Source organism: Rattus norvegicus, chromosome 5 (assembly GCF_021556685.1).
Source record: "Rattus norvegicus strain SHRSP/BbbUtx chromosome 5, alternate assembly SHRSP_T2T, whole genome shotgun sequence".
In the NCBI taxonomy this organism is placed as follows: Eukaryota; Metazoa; Chordata; class Mammalia; order Rodentia; family Muridae; genus Rattus; species Rattus norvegicus.
In genome coordinates this window covers 157,203,713-157,224,116 of record NC_141538.1, presented here as the reverse complement: position 1 = coordinate 157,224,116, position 20,404 = coordinate 157,203,713, and the positions used below count along the sequence as shown (strand labels likewise).

Here is a 20,404-nt window from a genome sequence, read left to right as displayed (position 1 = left end):
ATGCGAAGAGTAAGAAGGCACTGCAATTTTTCAGGGCAGTATACTGCATGCGTGCTTTTGCTCCATATTTATTTTGTGGCGTTGGGGATGAATGAACCTAGGGCTTCACACATTCCAGGCACATTTTACCACTGAACTTCACCACCCTCAGCCTGACACACAGTCAGACAGAAGGAGCCCTTGACATGATCTCCTTCCTGGCACTCAGAAGCATATGATCCCTCCATGGGCTTGTGGCTTGAGTCATGCCCTGAGCAGTTGGGACATCCGGGGAACTTTCAGACTAACTGAGTCAGACTTAACTCAGTCCAGGGGAAGGGAAGCAGAGAGCCAAAGACCTTACTCAACAGTGTGTGACCACTGACTAGGGCCAAGCACCCAAGGACCCAGTGGCAGAGTCCTCTCATCTCTCCTGACAAAGGACCTGTCACCATGAACTGTGCCCTCCTGTTATTCTCCTGCTGCAGGAATTGGAGTGAGTGGGAAAGGACTGTGCATGAGACCTGGGAAGATCCTCCAGTGTTTTAAGTCTGATCACAGGGACTTCCTAAGGCCTGCTTCCAGCTCCCATGTAGGGCTCCTGGTTCTCCCACTTCCTTGGCTGAGCCCTGATCGTGGAACCCACCAGAGCTCATTTTTGAGGGCAGATACCTACCCCCTGCATGAAAGAGAAGCTCAAATGGTCTTGAAGAGATGACCCAAGGACCTTTCTAGTGACTATCCCTCTGAGGCTGAGGTGGGGGTGGCATCACCATGGACCGTTGCGTTTATGAGATATTTTATCTTTATGACGAAGGAGCAAATAGGACCGTGGATGTGATAAGAAGAGAGGTGCCACCTGGAAAGCTTTCGTTCTGTCATGTGGGTCCCGGAGTCTGATGGAAAGATGGGCGTGTGTGTGTGTGTGTGTGTGTGTGTGTGTGTGTGTGTGTGTCCATTATAACCCTGAGATTCTCTGAGTCAAGCCCTCATGGTACACAGTTGGTGATCTCAGCGTGGACCCACCGTCTCCATGCCTCCCCATCTCTGTCTACTGAACCTCAGATACCTGCCTCCTCACCTTTACAATTACGACTCCGTATGTACTCCCACCAGTGGGAAACCGTAAGGAGACTTTTGGCATGGAAGGTTTGGGACAGGTGTAGCAAGAAACTCTGGAGAGAGTCCGGCAGTGTTCCCACAGGCTCTGGAGGGATGTGCAACGGTTAGAGATGGTCACAAACTTCCCAGCACACAAAACATCAAATCCCAGATTAAAAACTAAATAAATAAATGAAGCCACCTACATGGATTACAAAAGAGGTCTGGTTCTATTTGCTTTGTAGTAAGGTCAATGTCCCAAAATGTCCACAGCTATATACAAAACCCAGGAGCTCTGGAAAAGGGATAGGGACCCCACCACCCTTGAGTCACTCGCTCAGGGGTAGGTCTCCTCCCCTTCCCCCTTTTTCCTTCCTATGCTACACAAAGACAGACAGGTGTGACCCCCATTGGTGCAGCACGGAGTCCTTGATCCAACACAGCCAGTCTGTCTTTGACAGGCAAGTTCAGTCTGAGCCAGCCCCTTACCCGTGCAGACTGTGAGGTCTGGGGGAGGAGGGAACCATGGCAGCGCTGGGCCTGTGAGGATATAGATGTCTCAGGCAATAGAAGTGATCTGGGTTTGCTTTTGCTCTCTGCAGAACAGAGTCCTAGGGCAAGGCCAGTTGCTGCTCTGGCTCTGGGGGTGACAGCAGAATAGGGTGGACATCAGGAGCGCTAGGGCAATGACAAAGGCCAGCACCCACCGGATGACGCCGGGGTAGATGAAAGGCAGGATAAGTACAATGAGAAGAGCCAACAAGAGCAAGTGTACAGCCAGACGCCGGGCAGCTACACGGTTGACACTCACTACGTCTTGTTCGTCTTCTCCTGTCCGGTTGGCTGGATGAGCTGCTGCTGAAGCAGCAGGGCCCACTAGTCTCTGGGGACACAGGCGCACCTCTGGGCATGGCAGGGCCAGACGCCCCACCATCGCCTCCTGGTCTCGCAGGCTGCAGATGAGGCCTCCCGGGACGGCAGTGACCTTTCGGCACAGTGGACAGGGGATGGACCAGGTGTCTTCCTGCACATACAGCAGAAGCTTCAAGCATACGGCACAGAAGGTGTGCTGACAGCTAAGCAGCTTGGGGGAGCGGGCACAGTTGTAGGGCTCTCGGCACACCAAGCATTCCAGGTCACCCTCCACGGAGATACTGAGACGCCCAGTGGGCCCCAAGGCAATGATGGTGTTTGTGGTGGTGGCACCCGCTGGGATAGGCTGTGGGGCCTCAGTACAGGACACTCTGGGTACGGAGCTGGGGGGATGAGGCTGTTCCGCGCAGGGGCATCCGCACGCGATGTCCGCTGGAGCTGCCGGGACTTGCATGGGTTCCGGCCCCGTGGGGACGCTTCCGGCCTCCTTTCTGCTCTCCGCGGGTACCTGCTGACAGCGGATGTCTGGCATCTTGCTCTCCTGTTGCTCAGCTTGCTTCTCTGCTTGGCCCTTCAGTTGTTATTATTTCTTTACTCAAAACCTAGGGTTAATTAGTAACTTGGAGGCCTGGAGACTTTGAATTACCTGATAGAAGAAGGGCCAAAGTGGGTGGAGTCTCATGAATCAGGACTTTCCTGTTGGGGCCATGCCTGGTGAGTGTCTACATGACAACCAACGGAGACACTGTGATGACGGATGTCCCGGATGTCCCTACTAAGCTCTGGAGTCGACCAGTGACCCTCACCCCCCTCCCACCCCTGTCCCCTGTCCAATCAAGTCCCTTGATATGGGGAGATGGGCGGGCTCTCCACAACCTTTTAAAAATTACATTTATTCTCCGTGTGTGTCAGTGTATACATGATACACATGTGGAGGTCGAAGGACTTGGGAGAGTCAGTTTTCTCTTTTCACCGTCGAGGTCCTGGGGGATAGAACTTGGGGCGTCAGGATGGCCTGCATACTCACCAGCCTTTAAAAATGCAAAATATCAGGCTTCAGGACACCAAGAGGTCTGAGCAGAAGCAGCTTTTATTTGGGTCTTTTCAGAGCAAACTCTTTGGCCTGGGTCCTTACCTGTGGTCTCCTGGAACAGCAGCTCTATAAGGAAGGTCTGGGCACAGGGGCAGGGTGTTGGCTTGTTGGCTGCCTGCCAAGGGGCCTACCGCAGGGGCAAGATCTTACTGTGTCCAAGGTCTGGTCCTCAGCCTCGTGGGACTCAGCCATGTCAATCTGGGCAGATTCTATCGGCCTCTGGGCAGCTGGCTTGAGTTGGTAGGACTCACGTGAGACTGCAGATAGGAAGGAGTGTGGCGGTTACGAAATCCTGTCCCCCTTACCAGGCCTGGAAGTCGAGAGCTGGGATGCATGTCTTTTCCCTCAAAAACAAACAAACAAACAAACAAAACAAAACAAAACAACAATACAAACAGCCCACAAAGAATACAGAGATTGCTTGTCAGCGGTTACAGGTGTTGGATTAATCCCCTTCCTCTACCCCAGGAGGTGTGCCAGCCACCGGCTCAGCCTCTGTGTGTGGAGCCCCTAGCAGGCAGAGGCTGCCGGTTCTTGCTTTGTTCCCCAGTCAGGGTCCTCTCACTCTGAATCCCAGCTCCAGTTTCCACTCTTTCTGCCTCAGCCTGGGGCACCAGAGATTTCTTTCTACCCCAGTTTCTACCAGGTTCATAGAAAGGCTCCTTGCTCGAGCCCCAGGTGTCTGCGCCAGGTATATTTTTGACTTTCTGACAGCAGCCTGTCTTTACTTTGGGTCATCACTGCGCCCCACAGCCCTCTTGACTCTGGAGGAGACGAGATGGGAGTGGGGGTGGGGGCTAGAGGGATAGGGGATGGGGACAAGATGTGGGGGGGGGGGCACATCATGGGATTGAGGGTGGAAACTGGCTGATGCTGTGAGATTTAAGGAGAACCAGTTAGCATACCCCATCTGGCTGGCTGCAATGATTGGTTCTGGCCTAGCATATGGCCTAAGAAGAGCCAATGAGATTGGATTCTGGGACTCCTGTTGGAACTTGTGAGTGTGTTGGAGGTGGCACTCCACTGGGTTTCCAAGGTTAAGGATGAAACCCTGCAAGAGGGGACAAGGCCACAGTGTACAATGAATTTGCCAGAAATAGGGTCAAGTTGTAAGACATTCTTTTAGCACCTGGGTCCAGCCAAAACCCGAAGCTAGGAATTTATCTGTAGATTTTTTTTCAATTATATTAATTTATGAGACGGACTTTTCTTTTTCTCAGTGCTGCCTCGTGTGCCGGGACTGTACCTAGCCTCCCTGTTCATAGTAAGTCAAGCCAAATTGGATTTCTGTTTCCTGCAATTGAGAAACATCTGGGTACTAGCCTAGAAGCTAGGAAAAATCAGCCTTGACTCTCTGAGTGGGTGAGAATTCATTCGCTAGCACGTACGTAGCCCAGGGAGACACAGTGTGTCACTCTAAGACACTGGCTTCTCCTGCCTTAGCCCTATGTAATATTCCTCTCTGTTCACTGGGTCTAGGGAAGATTGAGGAGGGGGGAGGAGAAACTTGTTCCTCCACCTCCATCTATTATATAATAGATCATCAGAGGGTCACTAAAGGAGGGGCTGGGTTATAGCTTAGTGGATAGAGTGTTTGCCCAGCATTCAAAAAACCCTGGGTTCGATCCCCAGCATAGCACAAACAAGGAAGGTTGGTGGCCTAGTGACCTGCACCCGCAATCCCAGCACTTGGGAGGTAGAGACTGGAGAGTCAGAACTTCAAAATCATCCTTGGCTACACAGTGAGTTCATGGCCACATGGGATACGTAAGACCCTGTCTTGGAATGTGAAGGGAGGCAGAGAAACAGCCTAGTGGGTGAAAGGATTTGTCATGCAAGCCCAATGACCCGAGTTCGAGCCTCAGAACCCAAGTAAAATGCTGACTCATTGGTGCACGCTCATCTGTGATCCCTGCATCCCATCCTGAGATGGTGGCAACAGGAGAACCACCCAGAAGCCTGAAGGCCAGCTAGGCTTCAGTTCAAAGCCTCAGCAGCAGAAGCAGCCAGAAGGACCCTCCCTCAGCAATGTGGAAGGAGAGAACCAACTCCCAAACGGTTGTCCTTAGACCCTCAGGTGAGCACTCATGGGGGCGGTGCTTGAAGGGAGAAACAGTGGGGAGGCAGATATGTGATGGGGGAAAGATATTTGGGGTTCCAGTCTGAAGAACAACCCTTTGATGTCATTGTAAATGTGGGTTAGAGGCAGAGAGCTTCCCCAGGGTGGGGTCTCTCAATGCAAAAGATGAAACCAATTGGTTGTAGTAACCAAAAAAATCACAGAGAATACAATAGAGAACATGAGTGGGGAGCGAGAGGTGCCTCAGGCCTGCAATCCCAGCACTCCAAACACCAAGGCAGGAGGATTAAGGGTATTAACATAAATGGCTTAACAATGAAGGGTGGCCTGCGTTACAGTCCAATAAAAAAAAAAAAAAAAAACTAAAAAAGTGACTATTCCTTTTACTACTGCCCCTGAGACATGACTTCTATTGGGGGGGGGGGGTTTGGGAATTTAGCTCAGTGGTAGAGTGCTTGCCTAGGAAGCGCAAGGCCCTGGGTTCGGTCCCCAGCTCCGAAAAAAAAAAAAAAAAAGAACCAAAAAAAGAACCAAAAAAAAAAAAAAGAGAGAGAGAGACAGAGAGACAGAGAGACAGAGAGAGAACAGGCAAAGTTGTTCGCAAGTCAAGACTGTATGATTAAAACAGGGTGAAGAAACACCCTTCCTTCCTTCCTTCCCTCCCTCCCTCCCTCCCTCCTTCCTTCCTTCCTTCCTTCCTTCCTTCTTGATACAGGTCCTCCCCATGTAACCCAGGTTAGCCTTGAATGCAATCCTCCTGCCTCACCCTACCAGTGCTGTGGTTACAAGTGTGGGATTCACACTTTTGTTTCACGGAAGCTGATTGACCTAAGAATCGTCCGCACCAACTTCCTGGTTGGAGATCTGGCTCCTGTCGGTTTACTACGTGAGGTCTGGCAAGACTTTCAACCTCACCAAAGATTCATTTGATAGAAAGGGGACAATAACACTTCCGATAATTATGGAAGTCCCCCATCCTCTTTGGAACTGGTCCAGAGGAGGCGCGCGAACCCGTGCGCTCTGGTGATTGATCTGGGTGTAACTCAAGTCTCTCCTAGGGACTTAAGAAGACCGGAGGTGATTAGCTAGGGTAGTGACTCTGGCAGCGTTTGGGCACAGCCTGGTCATCTATCCCAGGGGAAGTGCCCACGGTTCCCCAAGACTGGCCACGCCTCACACATTTGCATTTGGCCTTCTATGCTGTGCTGTTTGCTGCACAGTGTTGGAGTCTTTCCAGCGCTCCAAGTCAAACTTTTGCTTGTTTGTTTGTTTTATTTTTGTACAAATACAAACTAATTTTCAGCAAAGCTTGAGGTTTTTTTTGCTTGGAGCCGCAGACTCTTCCATCCCAAGGCTTCCCACAGCCTGAGGGTGGTAGAGACAGGAGGGTAGAATGTTCTGCCTCAAAGCGAGGGGAAACTAAGAGCCGCAGTTAAAGGGGACCTTCCTGGAAGACTTCCACCTGAGCTTCAGGTCCTGTGGGAAAGCATTTAAGATAGCAACCGCCCTATTAGGCCTTCCAGAGAGCCCTGTCCTAGCCAGCTACACATGCACGCATGCGCACATGCACTTTTCTATTCTTTGGGCCACCTGCGGTCTTCTCTCACATGCTTTGTCCTGAAATTCTCTGCTCTCTGCTTTTAGAACTCAGCGACAGTAGAAACTATACAAACAGACCTGATTCTGTTAGTCCTGACTTTTACCACTGCCGATAAAGTCCGGATTAAACAGAATTAAAGGGAGTAGCATTCACCCCGTACCCTGATACCTCGTGTTCAGATCAAATCCAGGGACTTGCTCCATCATTGAGCTACCTCCCCAGTCTCCGAAACCTCATCCTTTAGAGACTTATTTCTTTCACGCTTTAATGAATGAGTGCTTTTGCCGGCATCCACGTCTGTGCCTGCAGAGTTCGGAAGACATGGGATCCCCTGGAAGTGGAGTTACAGCCGGTTGTGAGCTGCCATGTGGGTGCTGGGAATGAAGCCTGGTCCTCTCCAAGAGCAGCCAGTGCTCTTAACTACTAAGCCATCTCCCCAATTTCACAAGAACCCCACCCCCACTTTAAAAAATGATTTATTTATTTATTTATTTATTTATTTATTTATTTATTTATTTATGTGAGTACACTGTTGCTGTCATCAGACACACTAGAAGAGGGCATCAGATCCCATTACAGACGGTTTTGAGCCACGATGTGGTTGCTGGGAATTGAACTCATGACCTCTGGAAGAGAAGCTGGTGCTCTTAACCTCTGAGACATCTCTTCTCCCCTCCTCTTCCTCTTTCTCCTTTTTCTCCTCCTCTTCTTTTGGGCCTTTGTTTTCTCTTCCCTCCCCCTCCCTTCCTTTTCCTCTTAACCACTTTCCCTTCTTCCTCTCCTCTCCTTTCCTCTCTCCTCCCTACTCCTTTTCTATCTCCCTCCCCTCCCCTCCCCTCCCCTCCCCTCCCCTCCCCTCCCCTCCCCTCCCCTCCTACCACCCGTCTCCCTTTTTCTCTTTATAGACTGAGTGGCCTAGGCTGGCCTCACCTGGATCCCCCTGCCCTGCTGTGCTGAGATCTCGGGTATCCCCCATAAGGCCAAGCTTACAAACTGTGTTCACAGTGTCCGACTCTGGGTCTGAGACAGTTTGGGAAATGCCACTGGATCAAGCTTGGCCATTAGAAGGCTGCTGAGACATTCTGAACTCTCCATTTGCCTGCTTCCCAGTTTTGCTTTGGCCACCAGGAAGCTCAGTCGTGGCAGCAGGAAAATACCACCTTTGTGATTCTCAGCCCCAGTCTCTCACCGTGTACCTCTTACTCTAGTTTCTAATCTGCCCTGTCTTGGTGAGCGGTGTTTGACTTTTGTTTTTATATTTCAGTGGTATGTACTTCTTGTGAGCAATTCCAGTGCTTTCTGATTATGGAAAGATGAAAGGCAGGGAGGAAGGGAGGGAGGGAAGAAAGAAGGAAGGAAGAGAGGGAGGGAGGGAGGGAGGAAGGAAGGAAGGAAGGGGAAAAGTTGGTAAATACAGGCCAGAAGACAGAGGCAGCGACAGGGAGAGTGGGCGCCACTTGGCATCCTAAAGCTAAGGCCCTGGGAGGGGGAGGGGCATCCACCTCCTTCCGCTCACACACTGTCCTGGACATGGAAGGTGGGAGACTGTGTGTACCTATCTCAGTGAGAACATGTCTCCGCCTGTTCCTACACACATTCCAGGGAGCAGAGATGGGGATGTGGTTCACTGGACCATGTGAAATTAACCCTCCCAAGCATAGTTTGTGATCCATTAACTCATTCTCCAGGGTGTTCAGCTTGAACTCAGGAGGTGGCCTGACCACCCCCTCTTTTCTCTCCAAATGTTAGGTCTCGACTTCAAAAAAAAAAATAGAAAGAACATTTGTCTAGAGGATAATGAGGGTTAGAAGCACATGGGCTTTCAGTGGAAGGTCTAAGAGATGCTTTTTGGAGTAGGTCAAATACACCCTACATTCAAACTCTCTCTCTCTCTCTCTCTCTCTCTCTCTCTCTCTCTCTCTCTCTCTCCTTTCTTTTGTTTGTTTGAGACAGGGTCTTTCTGTGGAACAGCTCTGGCTGTCCTTGAACTTACAGAGATCTGCCTGCATGTGCCTCCCGAGAGCTGGCATTAAAGGCATATACCACCAGTACCCAGCTTGCAATCTTCTTAATGGAGATGAAGATGGGTGTTTCTGGTTCTGAGTCCATTGGTTCTAAGGGTTGAGAAATTCAACTCGAGCTGTGGTAGCTCACAGAGACTGGGGACACTTTTTGGTTTGTGTGACAGAATTCCAGAGGGAGTGTTTGACCACATGACTCTCGAGCGCTAACATTGGACAATGGTCTTTAGTATAGTCATCTGCAACACACCTAAGAAGCAAATATCGTTTCTACTTTGCACGTGAGAAGCCTGGGTGCCAGAGAGATTAAGTCAGATTACAGAGCTCACAACGGAATGGCATCTGGGACACGGTCCAGAGCGCCTTACCACTGAGCCAACACTCCGAGGGCTGAACTGTTGCCTCCTGGTGGATGTTCTTCCAGGTGGCTGTGTGTGGTCCTCCCTCCAGTCCTCGGTTTCCTTATCTGTAAGGAGTTCTTTTGCACATGTATGTTTGTGGTTTTGTGACTACACGTGTCTGCACATGCGTATGCATATGGAGGGCAAAGGAGAACCTCAAGGGCCATTCTTCAATCAATGCCATGCAGGAATTGTCCTGACTGGTTTCGGTCAATCTGACACCAAAGTCACTTGGGAAGAGGGAACCTCGACTGAGGAATTGCCTCTGCCAGACTGGCCCCTGGGCATGACTGTGGACATTTTTGCAATTGTTAATTGGTATGGAAGGGCCCAGTCCATTGTGGGCGGTGGCATTCCTAGGCAATTGGGCATAGTTATATAAGAAAAGTAGCAGTGTAAGCCAAAGGGAGCAAGCCAGTAAACGGCATTCTGTCACAGCCTCTGTCTATATCTGTCTGTCTGTTTATCTATCTATCTATCCATCCATCCATCTACCTACCTACCTATCCATCTCTCCCTCCAAGGCTCACAAGACCTTGCAGAAGAGGGCTCAGAAAGACTGTAACAGCTGGAGGGGGTAGGGTGCGATGTAGAACACTGTGTCCTAGGAATGACACAGCCACTGTGCTCTTTTTTCTTTTCTTTTCTTTTCTTTTTTTTTTTTTTTTTTTGGAGCTGGGGACCAAACCCAGGGCCTTGCACTTGCTGGGCAAGCACTCTACCATTGAGCTAAATCCTCAACCCCGCCACTGTGCTCTTGAACTATCAGTAGCTCTGGTTATCCGCACAGGATTGTGCCAGTCACAGAGGGAAGAGGAACTCATGAGGCCCCACCCCTCCCTGAGGATCTGTAGGCAGTTCATGGTTGCTGGGGAAGGGAGAGACATTGTTTTCAGTAGTGTAGCCACTGTTAGGGTGCCCCTGCTCCTGTAAGCAATCCTAATGAAACTCATTCGTTCATTCGTTCTCTTTCACACACACACACACACACACACACACACACACACACACACACACACACACACACACAGGAGCTTGTGGGAAGCTAGGGAAGCCTTGGATGGTGTGAGGAGAAGACGGAGTCCTCATGTGAGAGGGAGAGTTCATGAGATGAGGCAGCAATCCCGAGAGCTGGGGATGGGCCAGCACTGTTATTATATAAAAACCCTCCCAAGAGAACAAACCAAGGTCCCCTGAGAAGTCATCAGCTCCTTCCAAGGACATCATCTTCCGTCATCTGGTCACCTTTCACTTAAGGGTTCCGCCCTTTTCCACATTGCCACCGGGGGCGGGGGGGGGGGCAACCTTCCAGAACTGGAGATGCTGGAGGCCACAGTCAAACCATACCCAAACGCAGCAACCCCGCCATTCCACACCAGAAGGGCACCCTGCAGAACTGAAAGTGAGGCCTTGGCTCTTTGTCCACCAGTATTGCCAGGGTCTCCACCAGTAACAGCTAAGAGGAGGAATTCACCCAGGTGCCCATCAGTGGAAGACAGATGGGCAGACAGCGGTAGATCCACCCAGTGAGGTATTACTCAGCTCTAAGATGATGGTAATTTAGACACGGGCTCCACTGATGTGCTTGGAGGACAGCATGCTCAGGGAAATAAGCAGCTCATAAAAGAGAGTCTATAATCCCATTTATGTGAGGCACCTGGGGCAATCAAAACATAAAGGCAGAAAGTCAAGTGTTGGTTGCCAGGGGCTGGGGGAAGGGGGCCTGGAGAATGATTGCAAAATGTTTAGAGTTCCAGTTCTACAAGACGAAGAACATTATAGAGGCGGACGGTGATGGCAGCCGTGTTCTGGAAGCATCTGATGCCATTAAGAGTCATGTTCGAGAGAGGTAAGGCGGTAAATTGTGCGTGGTGGGGGAAAATACCATAAAGTTGAGCGAAGCTTGAGGAACGCCGGGGTGTCTGTCATGGGGATTCTACCCCTAGCGCTCGATGACAGCTGCTTTACCATGTCCCTGTCATCCTCACCATCCTCGAAGCCATCTGATCTTTCACAGTCCAAAAGACTTTAGATGTCAGCCCATGTAGTTTCCCTTAGATGCCATCCCTTAAATAAAATGAATAATACATCTTCTACTTTCTACAAAATCTACAGGATTTTTTTTTTAAATTTCAAGTCATGGGTGTTTTGACTGTATATATGTTTGCCTATCACGTACGTGCTTGGGGCTCAAGAATACCAGAAGAGGATCTGAGATGGTTCTGAGCCACCATGTGGATGCTAGGACCGGAACCTGGGTCAGCTGCAAGAGCAGCTAGTGCTCTAACCACTGAGCGATCTCTCCAGCTCCAGGCTGGCCTTGAGCTCAGATCCTCCTGTCTTTTTTTTTTTTTTTTTTTTTGGAGCTGGGGACCGAACCTAGGGCCTTGCGCTTGCTAGACAAGCGCTCTACCACTGAGCTAAATCCCCAACCCCAGATCCTCCTGTCTTAGCCTCCTCAGTGCCAGCCGGGCTTGCCCCGTGACTAGGTGGTATCCTTCTCTTTCAGCAGACACAGGCTTTATTCATCACTGAGCTCCCTGCCTCCAGCCTCAGTGCTTACGCAGGCCTTTCGTTTATTTATGCGAGAAAGCCAAGCCAAGCCATGTTCTCTGCCTTGCTGTTACTCCCCTTTCTCCGCTGGACTCCCCCATGCTACTTTATCTCACCTTCTGAGTCTCCCCTGCTGATCTTCTGGAGGTTTCCCCAGAGCTCAGCCCCGCCCCCTCTTCCATTCCCTGCCGGTGTACACTTGCTTGGGAATCTAATCCATCCTTTGTTTAAGCATCAGCTATCGTCTCAGGGTTACTGTTGCTGTGATAAACACCACACCCAGAGCAAACAGGGAGGAAAGGGTTTACTTGGCTTCCACTTCCACATCACCGTTCATCATTGAAGGAAGTCAGGACAGGAACTCAAGCAGGGCAGACACTTGGAGGCAGGAGCTGATGCAGAGGCTGATGCAGAGGCCATGGAGGGGTGCTGTGTATTGGCTTGCTCCTCCTCATGTTGCTCAGCCGGATTTCTTATAGAACTCAGGGCCACCAGCCAAAGGATGGCTCCACTCACAATGGGCTGGACCCTCCCTCAGCAGTCACTAACTAAGAAAAGCCCTAGAGGATTACCTACAGATGGACCGTCTGGATGGAGTTTCTCAAGTGAGACTCCCTCGACTAGCTTGTGTCAAGCTGACATAAAACCAGCCAGCTCAGCTATACTAGGCTGATGGCTGAAGCTTATCCCTGAACTCAAGATTTGCATATTCAACACCCCGCATCTCTCTTTTCCAGACTGGCATGCCCACAACTTCCTCATGTCCCTAACTGAACTTCTGTCTCTCCCCTTCCTTCCATCCCAGAAAATCGAAGCTATTTGCATCATCCCCCTTGCCTTAAAACAAAAAGACTTTTACATTCTCAGAGAATTTGACACTCCCAGTAAAATTAAGAGTAGTACCTGGCTGAGGGGAGATGGATTGGTGCTCAAAACACTTGCTGTGCAAACATGGGGGGTGGAGTTGAGGTCACCAGGTGTCTTAGTTAGGGTCTTATTGCTGTGAACAGACACCATGACCAATGCAAGTCTTATAAAGGACAACATTTAATTGGGGCTGGCTTACAGGTTCAGAGGTTTGGTCCATTATCATCAAGGCGGGAACATGGCAGCATCGCAGAATCCAGGCAGGCATGGTGCAGGAGGAGCTGAGTTCTACATCTTCACCCGAAGGAAACCGGGAACAGACTGAGCAGCCCCAGGTAACTAGGAGGAGGGTCTCCAAGCCCACTCCCACAGTGACACAGCCACTCCAACAAAGCCACACCCACCCCAACAAGGCCACACCCACTCCAACAAGGCCACCCCTTCTAATAGTGCCACTCTCTGGGCCAAGCTTATGCAAACCATCACACCAGGTGAGTAGGATAGTCAGCTCAGCACCATCCTCTAAGCAGAGGATCCTGGACATACATGTATGAATATAAATAGCAAATGGGAGCTGAGCAGCAGAAGAATCCATGGCTCTCTACTTCCTGATTTCGATGCAATCTGAGCCAAGCTCCCACCACCCTGATTTCCCCGCCTTTACACACTATGCCCTGGAGCTATGACCCAGGATAAGTCTTTTCTCCCTTAAGTTGCATTTGTCAAAGGTTTCTTGTTTTCTTTTTCTTTTTCTTTTTTTTAATAGCACTAGGAAAAATAAACTAAGTTCTGAACTCACCTATGTGACCTCATTTAACTTAATTATACTCATAAAGACTCTATCTCTACACAGGATCACACCAGGGACTGGACTTTAACATGTAGGTTCGAGGGGATGCAATTCAGTCCACAGGGGATATTCTAATTTGCACTTTCTGTCTGCGATAAAGTAATCGGTCTAAAAGCAACTCGTGGGAGGACAAAATATCTTGCAACTAACACTTCAAGGAAACATTCCATTGTAGAGGGAAGTCAGACCAGGAACCTAAGGTGGGAACTTGCTACCAGAAACTGTTGGGGGAAGGCTGCTTACTGGCTCACTCGCTGGCCCACCCGCCTAAGGATGGTGCTGCCCACAGTGGGCTATCCCTCCTACATCAATTACCAATCAGGACAGTCTCTCACAGGCCAATCTGATCCACGCAATTCTTCAGTTGAGATGTCCTCTTCCTGGTGACTCTGAGTTGTTTTGACTCGAAGATCCAAACTAACAGGAACAGGAAGTGTTTGACTATCTCCCAAAGACTCAGATGGTGACTGGAGAATGGTATGGGAATTTACCATGTCCGGAATTTAGGCTTATGACCATGATGAACTGTTAGTTCGTCTTATACAGGATAGCTGGCCAAATCTGCATTCTAACCTGTGCAAAGAAGAAACAAGCAGAAACTCCAGCCTACCTTCAAGGACACGTCTCAGAATATGCATAGATCAACTGTGTTTTTATCTTATTATTAGCCAAAGTTTAATCACATGACTCCACTTCTCTGTAAAGGGTTGCGGGGGAAGGTAGTCTTTATCTGGGAAGCCCAATGCCCAGTTAGAATCTGAGACTCTGCTACTATTGCTTGACTGATTTAACAAACAGTCATGGCTAGCAGAGACCAGATTTAATAGTCATGGCTAGCAGGGAACCATATGGAATCACTTGAGTGCTCTGAGTCCGACTCATAACTGCAAGAGAAAATAGCCTATGCCTGGCAAATGGTTCATTCATTCATCCAACAGATGACGTGGAGTATTGCTCTGTTTTACTTTCCTGTTGATAAACATCATGACCAAAAGCAATGTGGTGAGGAAAGGATTTGTGTGCTTTTACTTCCGGTCACAGCCCATCACTCAAGCAAAATCCATGGAAGAAGGCTGCAGAGGGGCTCACTCTCGGGCTCATGCTCAGTTTGCTTTTTTTATATGCTTAGACCCCACTGCCTAGGGGATGGTGCCACCCACAGTAGGTTGGGCCCTCACATGTCAATCATCAATCTGGACAATTCCCTAAAGACATCTCCACAGGCCAACCCCTCAAATAAGGTTCCCTCTTTCTAGACAACTCAAATTGACAATAAAAACCAGCAGGACAGATCCCTGCTATGAAGTAGTCAGGAAGATGGACGCCCAGTGATGAGTGAGCCGGTCCCCACTCTAGGAATCTGGGAACAAAGAAAAGTGTCTATAAGGAAGGACAGTAGTGGGAATTACGACAGGGTGAAAAGGTCCTACGTCACTGGGGAAATATTTAGGTTGAGAGTCAGTAGGTAATGGGTGAGCTGAGTTCTGAATGAGTGTTCAGTCATTAAGAGTACTTGTTTTCGGGGCTGGGGATTTAGCTCAGTGGTAGAGCGCTTACCTAGGAAGCGCAGGGCCCTGGGTTCAGTCCCCAGCTCCGAAAAAAAGAACCAAAAAAAAAAAAAAAAGTACTTGTTTTCAGCTAGGAAAGAAAACAAATCTAATGGCATGAGTCTACTCTTGACCTTGCCTACTTTGCTCTGTGCTCTTGAACATCCCATCTAATCGATCCAAGTCTTAGACTTCTTGTCGGGGGGGGGGGTTGGGGGTGGGGAAGAAAACTTCTTTAGCCTCCTGTCTGTCCCTGAACAGTTTTAGTTCTAGCCAGGAAATGTAAAAAAACAAAACAAACCAAACCATTAGCGAAAGGCAGGTGTCCATCCGGGCAGGGCATGAAGTGATACGGCGGTTCAAATTGATTGTTGACGCGACCCGCTCCAGAATCACCTAGGAGACAACCTTTGGACAATATTTCTTTCCCATTAGGAAGAGGTAGGAAGGGGCTGGGGATTTAGCTCAGTGGTAGAGCGCTTACCTAGGAAGCACAAGGCCCTGGGTTCGGTGCCCAGCTCCGAAAAAAAGAACCCCCCCCCCAAAAAAAGGAAGAGGTAGGAAGACCCACATATCCCACGAGCAGCAGCAGCAGCCTGTAGGCTGGGGTCCTGGACTGAATCAAAAGGAGAAAGCATGACTGACGATGTCACGTGACCGGCTGCCTCCCACCCTTGCTGACGCACTTTCCCTGCCAGAATGGACCACACCTGCCCCGAACCTAGCGTAAAGAACTCTTCTTTCCTTAAGCTTCATTTGTTGGGTGTCTTTGTCCCAGCAGTGATGAAATTATTCAACACATGTAGGGAGCCGCTGACCTGGAGTGGGACCCGGGGAGGGGGTGTCGCGCGTTCCAAAGCATCTGTCAGGAGCACCAGGCATTGTTTGACTTGGACAAAGATAATGGATGCAGTGGTTGATGCAAACAAGAGGCTAAGTGCAGTAGCCTAGAAGCAAAGGAAGACCAATGGGGGGGGGTAGTCATAGATGGTGGGAAGGACTCTCATAGTCTCAGACATTTCCATTTGGTGTCTCTCTCTCTCTCTCTCTCTCTCTCTCTCTCTCTCTCTCTCTCTCTCTCAATCTGTGTGTGTGTGTGTGTGTGCGTGCACGCATGTACATGCGTGCACATGCATAGCACATGCATAGGCACATGCATAGGCACATGCATAGGCACATGCTTGCCATGGGTTGCATGTGGAGCTCAGAGGACAGCTACTAGAAATTGGCCCTTTCCTTTCATCCTACGAATTGCAAAGGCTAAACTGAAAGCCATCACCAGGGCCCTTGGTGGCAAGCACCTTTACTCACTGAGCAGTCTCGCCGGCCCCTCTTCCCGGCAATTTAGAAAACCATATGGCTGTGTGGGGTCCTGAGAATCACAAGGCCTGTGTATGGGTTCAGTGAAAATGTGGCCAACCGTAAAGTGTTATCTCTGACTAGTTGTGAAGCTTAGCACAAGCAGGGAGTGAGGACTGAGGGAGAGCTGCCAGGCAGGTGCTCCAGCTACCTGACTGGATGTTAAAAACTATGGGAAGGGAATCCTGTGGCAGAGTCGGGGACTGGCAGGTTCCTGCGATGTAGGGAGAGTTCCATCTAGTTGTTGACTATCAGTAGGCCTACCAGACCTCAAAACTCACACACAATCAGGAATATAAACTTTCTAGATAGCTTAGAGAAGCCAGGAAAGAAAACACACGAAACAGCAAGAAGGGTCGTAAAGGACAGCAACCATGATGACTTGGAAAGAGGAAGCAATTTGGTTTCTGGTATTGCCACAATGTATTGCTTAAACTGTATAGTTTTCAATGAAAATCTAAGAAATAGTAAAAGAAATAAGTACAGGTGACACCTATGTGCTGGGGGGACAGTCAGTAGACCAAGAAAGTGATGGGTATTTGGTGTCATAGACAAAAAATTTAAATGGATTACTTCGAACGTATTTAGGGGCTGGAGAGATGGCCTAAGCTGGCTCCAAACTTGCCAAAGATAACCTCGAATTCCTGATCCTACTGCCTCACTGCTCCAATGTCAAGGTTGCAGGTGTGCACCACCACACCCAATTTTATGCAATGGTGGGAACTGAACCCAGGGCTTCATGTAAGCGGGGAAAACACTTTACCGATGTCAACTATGACCCCGTAGGGCTCTAAATGTCGTTTTATAAGTAACATAAAAGATAATATAACTGTATTTTCATAATACTTTTGGCCCTATATGATTCAGAATACAGCTGTATAGAACCAATTGAGAATATGTATTGGTGGACATAAATGCGTGCAGGTGTAGTTTATATGGTAATAAAAGCAGAAAGGAAGGAGAGAGATTCATAGGAGTCATCCGAATTTGATGCTGATAAATCCAAGTGGGTTTGGAATCCATAGAACAAGCGCTAAGAAAAAAAAACTGGAGGGGCTGGAGAGATGGCTCAGCAGTCTAGAGCACTTAGCTATTCTTCTAAAGGACCCAGGTTCAATTCCCAGCATCCACGTGGCAACTTACCTGTCTTTAACTCCAATTCCAGGGCTTCTGAAATGTGTGTGTGTGTGTGTGTGTGTGTGTGTGTGTGTGTGTGTGTGTACGGTTGCCATAGAGATCAGAAGGGGAATTATATCTCTGGAAACTAGAGTTGAAGGTGATTGTGGGCCATCTGATGTGGGTGCTAGGAACTGAACTCAGGTCCTTTACAAGAGGAAGGAATACATTCTCTTTAGCATAGAGCAGTGTCTCCAGACCCAGGGCAAAGATATTAAATCAGCCCAGGAGAAAGTCACTATGTAACACAAACGCAACAGGTACAACAGGAACAGAGAGAAGACATTAGAAAACAAATAGCAAAATGTCAAATGTGAACCTTGTGCCATTCGGGCCTATCTTATCTGTAAGCTAGTCGAATGCCCCACCTGACAGCAGATGGTCTAGGCTAAGCAGATGGCTCAGTTGGTAAGGTGTCTACCACACAAGCGTGAGGATCTGAGTTGGGATCCCTGGCACCACGTGAAGAGCCAGACACGGTCGCTCACATATGGGGTCATCACCAGGTGGTGATAAGACGGAGGTGATGGGAGATGGCCGCAGCTTGCTGCCCAGACGGTCTAGCCAGGGGGGGAGCTCTGAGTTCAGTGAGAGACCCTGTCTCAAAAGAGAAGGTGGCGAGCCATAGAGGGCTCAACACTTAATGTTACCTGTAGTTTCCACATGCACACGCACACATATGTAAACACCCCCCCCACACACACAAATAAACCAAAGAGCATACCAGTAAAAGAATAGACAAAGACATAGCTTGGGGTGGGAAACAGGGTGCAAGCAGGGCTCTCCTAATATCAGACCAAATAAATGCTGTCAGAGTGCAAGGCAGCCATCTGTCAGGAATATAGAACTATTAGAGATGCACACAGAAAAGCAATGGAGTCTGGAAATACATTAAGGAAAACCCATCATAACCACAGAGAAAATAACAACAATAAACAACAACAATAATTGTTTACTAAGTCAATGAAGGCCATCACCAAAGGCCAGGCATTGTCTAATGTATCCTGTCCAGAATAGATGGGTATATCGATTCTATATAGAATAGAAGGTCAGTTGGTGGCCGCTGGGATCAGAGGGTTATGGAGGAAGAGTAAGAGTTTCACTCACGGGGTTGGGGATTTAGCTCAGTGGTAGAGCGCTTGCCTAGGAAGTGCAAGGCCCTGGGTTCGGTTCCCAGCTCCGAAAAAAAAGAACCAAAAAAAAAAAAAAAAAAAAGACTTCCACTCATGAATACAAGGTGTCTTTTGGGGGGTATGAAACGTGTCCTAAAAATAGATACCAGTGATGGCTTTAAAATACTGCAAATACGGGGTTGGGGATTTGGCTCAGTGGTAGAGCACTTGCCTAGCAAGCGCAAGGCCCTGGGTTCGGTCCCCAGCTCCAAAAAAAAGAAAAAAGAAAAAAAATACTGCAAATACACAGAATTCGGTGGAAACGCATACCGTACCTACATGAATTTTTGTGGTTTGATAATCATGTATCAATAAGCAAAGCGAGTCCAAGGCTTCATTGCTGGAGAAGGAAGATGCAGGAGAGAAAGGGAGAAAAGAGAGAAAGCCGGTGGTTTTGTGTCTCTGTTTAGAAATGGGAGCCTTGGGGGAGTGGGAGGGAGGGGAGGAAGGAGGGAAGGAGAGAGAGAAAGGGAGGGAGGGAGGGAGGAAGAAAGATCATAAATGGGTGTGCATGACCATATACACACATACTTGGGTGCACACATTCCTCATCTTAGCCCTTTTGGGACCCAGAAGCAGTGCTGTCCCCATGACAATGGGGACAATTAGCCAAGCCAGATCATAGGTTCCCACTAATGTTTCCCACCCAGGATTCTGTTCAGGAGTCCAGGAACCAGGGCACCTTGGGAAAATGACACCAAGACTGGATCAGAGCTGGACTATGACGGGTTGGAAGTTGGCTGTGTCAGACAGCGAGGATGTGCTCAAAGCACGGCAACCTTCCGTCTAGGTGAGGAGCATCGAAATAAGTCATGGTTATAGCGGATGCACAGTCAGTCAGGAGGGACTGCAGAACTGTCTCCAGATAGAAGCCAGTAGTGGAAGGGATGGAGGAAGGTGTGCACCAATTACAGAAGCATCGTTTCTTGGTGCCCAGCGGGTGGGTGCAGGGGGCGGGCAGGGGAAGCAGACATCGCCTTAGTTGGAATGACGGCCACTGAGAGTGCAGTGTGTCTACAGATTGCTGTCTGACAGGGTGTCATGAGAGGACTCAGTGTTGCTCCTGCATATAGGATTTCCAAGGAGGGTGTAAAACCTCAGCTGAATTGTGAAGGCAGCAGTCAACCTGAAATTCAGAGACATTTTATAAAGTAACTGGCATGGAATCGTCAGAAATGTGAGCAGGGAGGGAACAGGAAGATGGCTCAGTTGGTGAAGCACTTTCTGTGCAAATCCAAGGTCCTGAGTTCACATCCTTAGCACCCAAGTGAAAGCCAGAGTATGTCACTGCTTCTGCAGTCTTAGCCCTGGGGAGACATATGGACCCCAGGGGTTTGCTGGCCCCCAGTCTAGCTGAACTAGGGAGCTTCAGGCCAATGAGAAACCAATCTTGAAAACTAAGGTGGAAAGCAGTGGTACTCCCTGGCTTCTTCATGGGCACACAAGCATTTGTGGCCACACACGTATGCACGCACACGTGCACGCACGCACGCAACACATATACTAAATAAAATAAATAAAAGTACAAGAAAAAATATTTTCTTGTCAGTGGTATGTTGTCAACTTCTTAACCCTCTTCAGTGACTTGTGTTGCCATGGTGAGAGCATCATCATCCCTTAGTATCCATAGGACACCGGATCAGGACACCCCCAAGAAACCCAAGCCCACGGATGGGCGCTCAAGTCCCTTAAACAACAGGGCAGGTGCTTGCAGAAAACCTACGCCATCCTT

General features: G+C 49.1%; 1 protein-coding gene and 2 long non-coding RNA genes across 4 annotated transcripts; 1 reads left to right on the top strand and 2 right to left on the bottom strand.

Moving 5' to 3' along the window:
* Window positions 1–1,293: 1,293 nt before the first annotated feature.
* On the bottom strand, window positions 1,294–2,518 carry Rnf186 (ring finger protein 186). The gene has a single exon (NM_001109592.1). The coding sequence runs from the start codon at window positions 2,483–2,485 to the stop codon at window positions 1,640–1,642; it is 846 nt and encodes a 281-aa protein (NP_001103062.1). The 5' UTR covers window positions 2,486–2,518; the 3' UTR covers window positions 1,294–1,639.
* An 8,256-nt stretch (window positions 2,519–10,774) lies between these two features.
* LOC134487023 (uncharacterized) lies at window positions 10,775–15,636 on the bottom strand. 2 transcript variants are annotated; one of them, XR_015621271.1, is made up of 4 exons: window positions 15,272–15,636; window positions 13,734–13,991; window positions 12,768–12,862; window positions 10,775–11,215 (listed from the first exon to the last, which is right to left on the bottom strand). It is a non-coding gene; the product is annotated as an uncharacterized LOC134487023 (long non-coding RNA). The 2 variants fall into 2 exon arrangements; XR_015621270.1 differs by having other exon boundaries at window positions 13,754–13,991; window positions 15,272–15,607.
* LOC148006121 (uncharacterized) lies at window positions 10,799–14,431 on the top strand. Its single transcript, XR_015621272.1, has 3 exons — window positions 10,799–10,997; window positions 12,770–12,903; window positions 13,422–14,431. It is a non-coding gene; the product is annotated as an uncharacterized LOC148006121 (long non-coding RNA).
* Window positions 15,637–20,404: the final 4,768 nt, after the last annotated feature.

Coding starts and splice junctions, on each gene's coding strand:
- Rnf186 (NM_001109592.1), bottom strand. CDS start 2,485: ATGCCAGACATCCGCTGTCAGCAGGTACCCGCGGAGAGCAGAAAGGAG.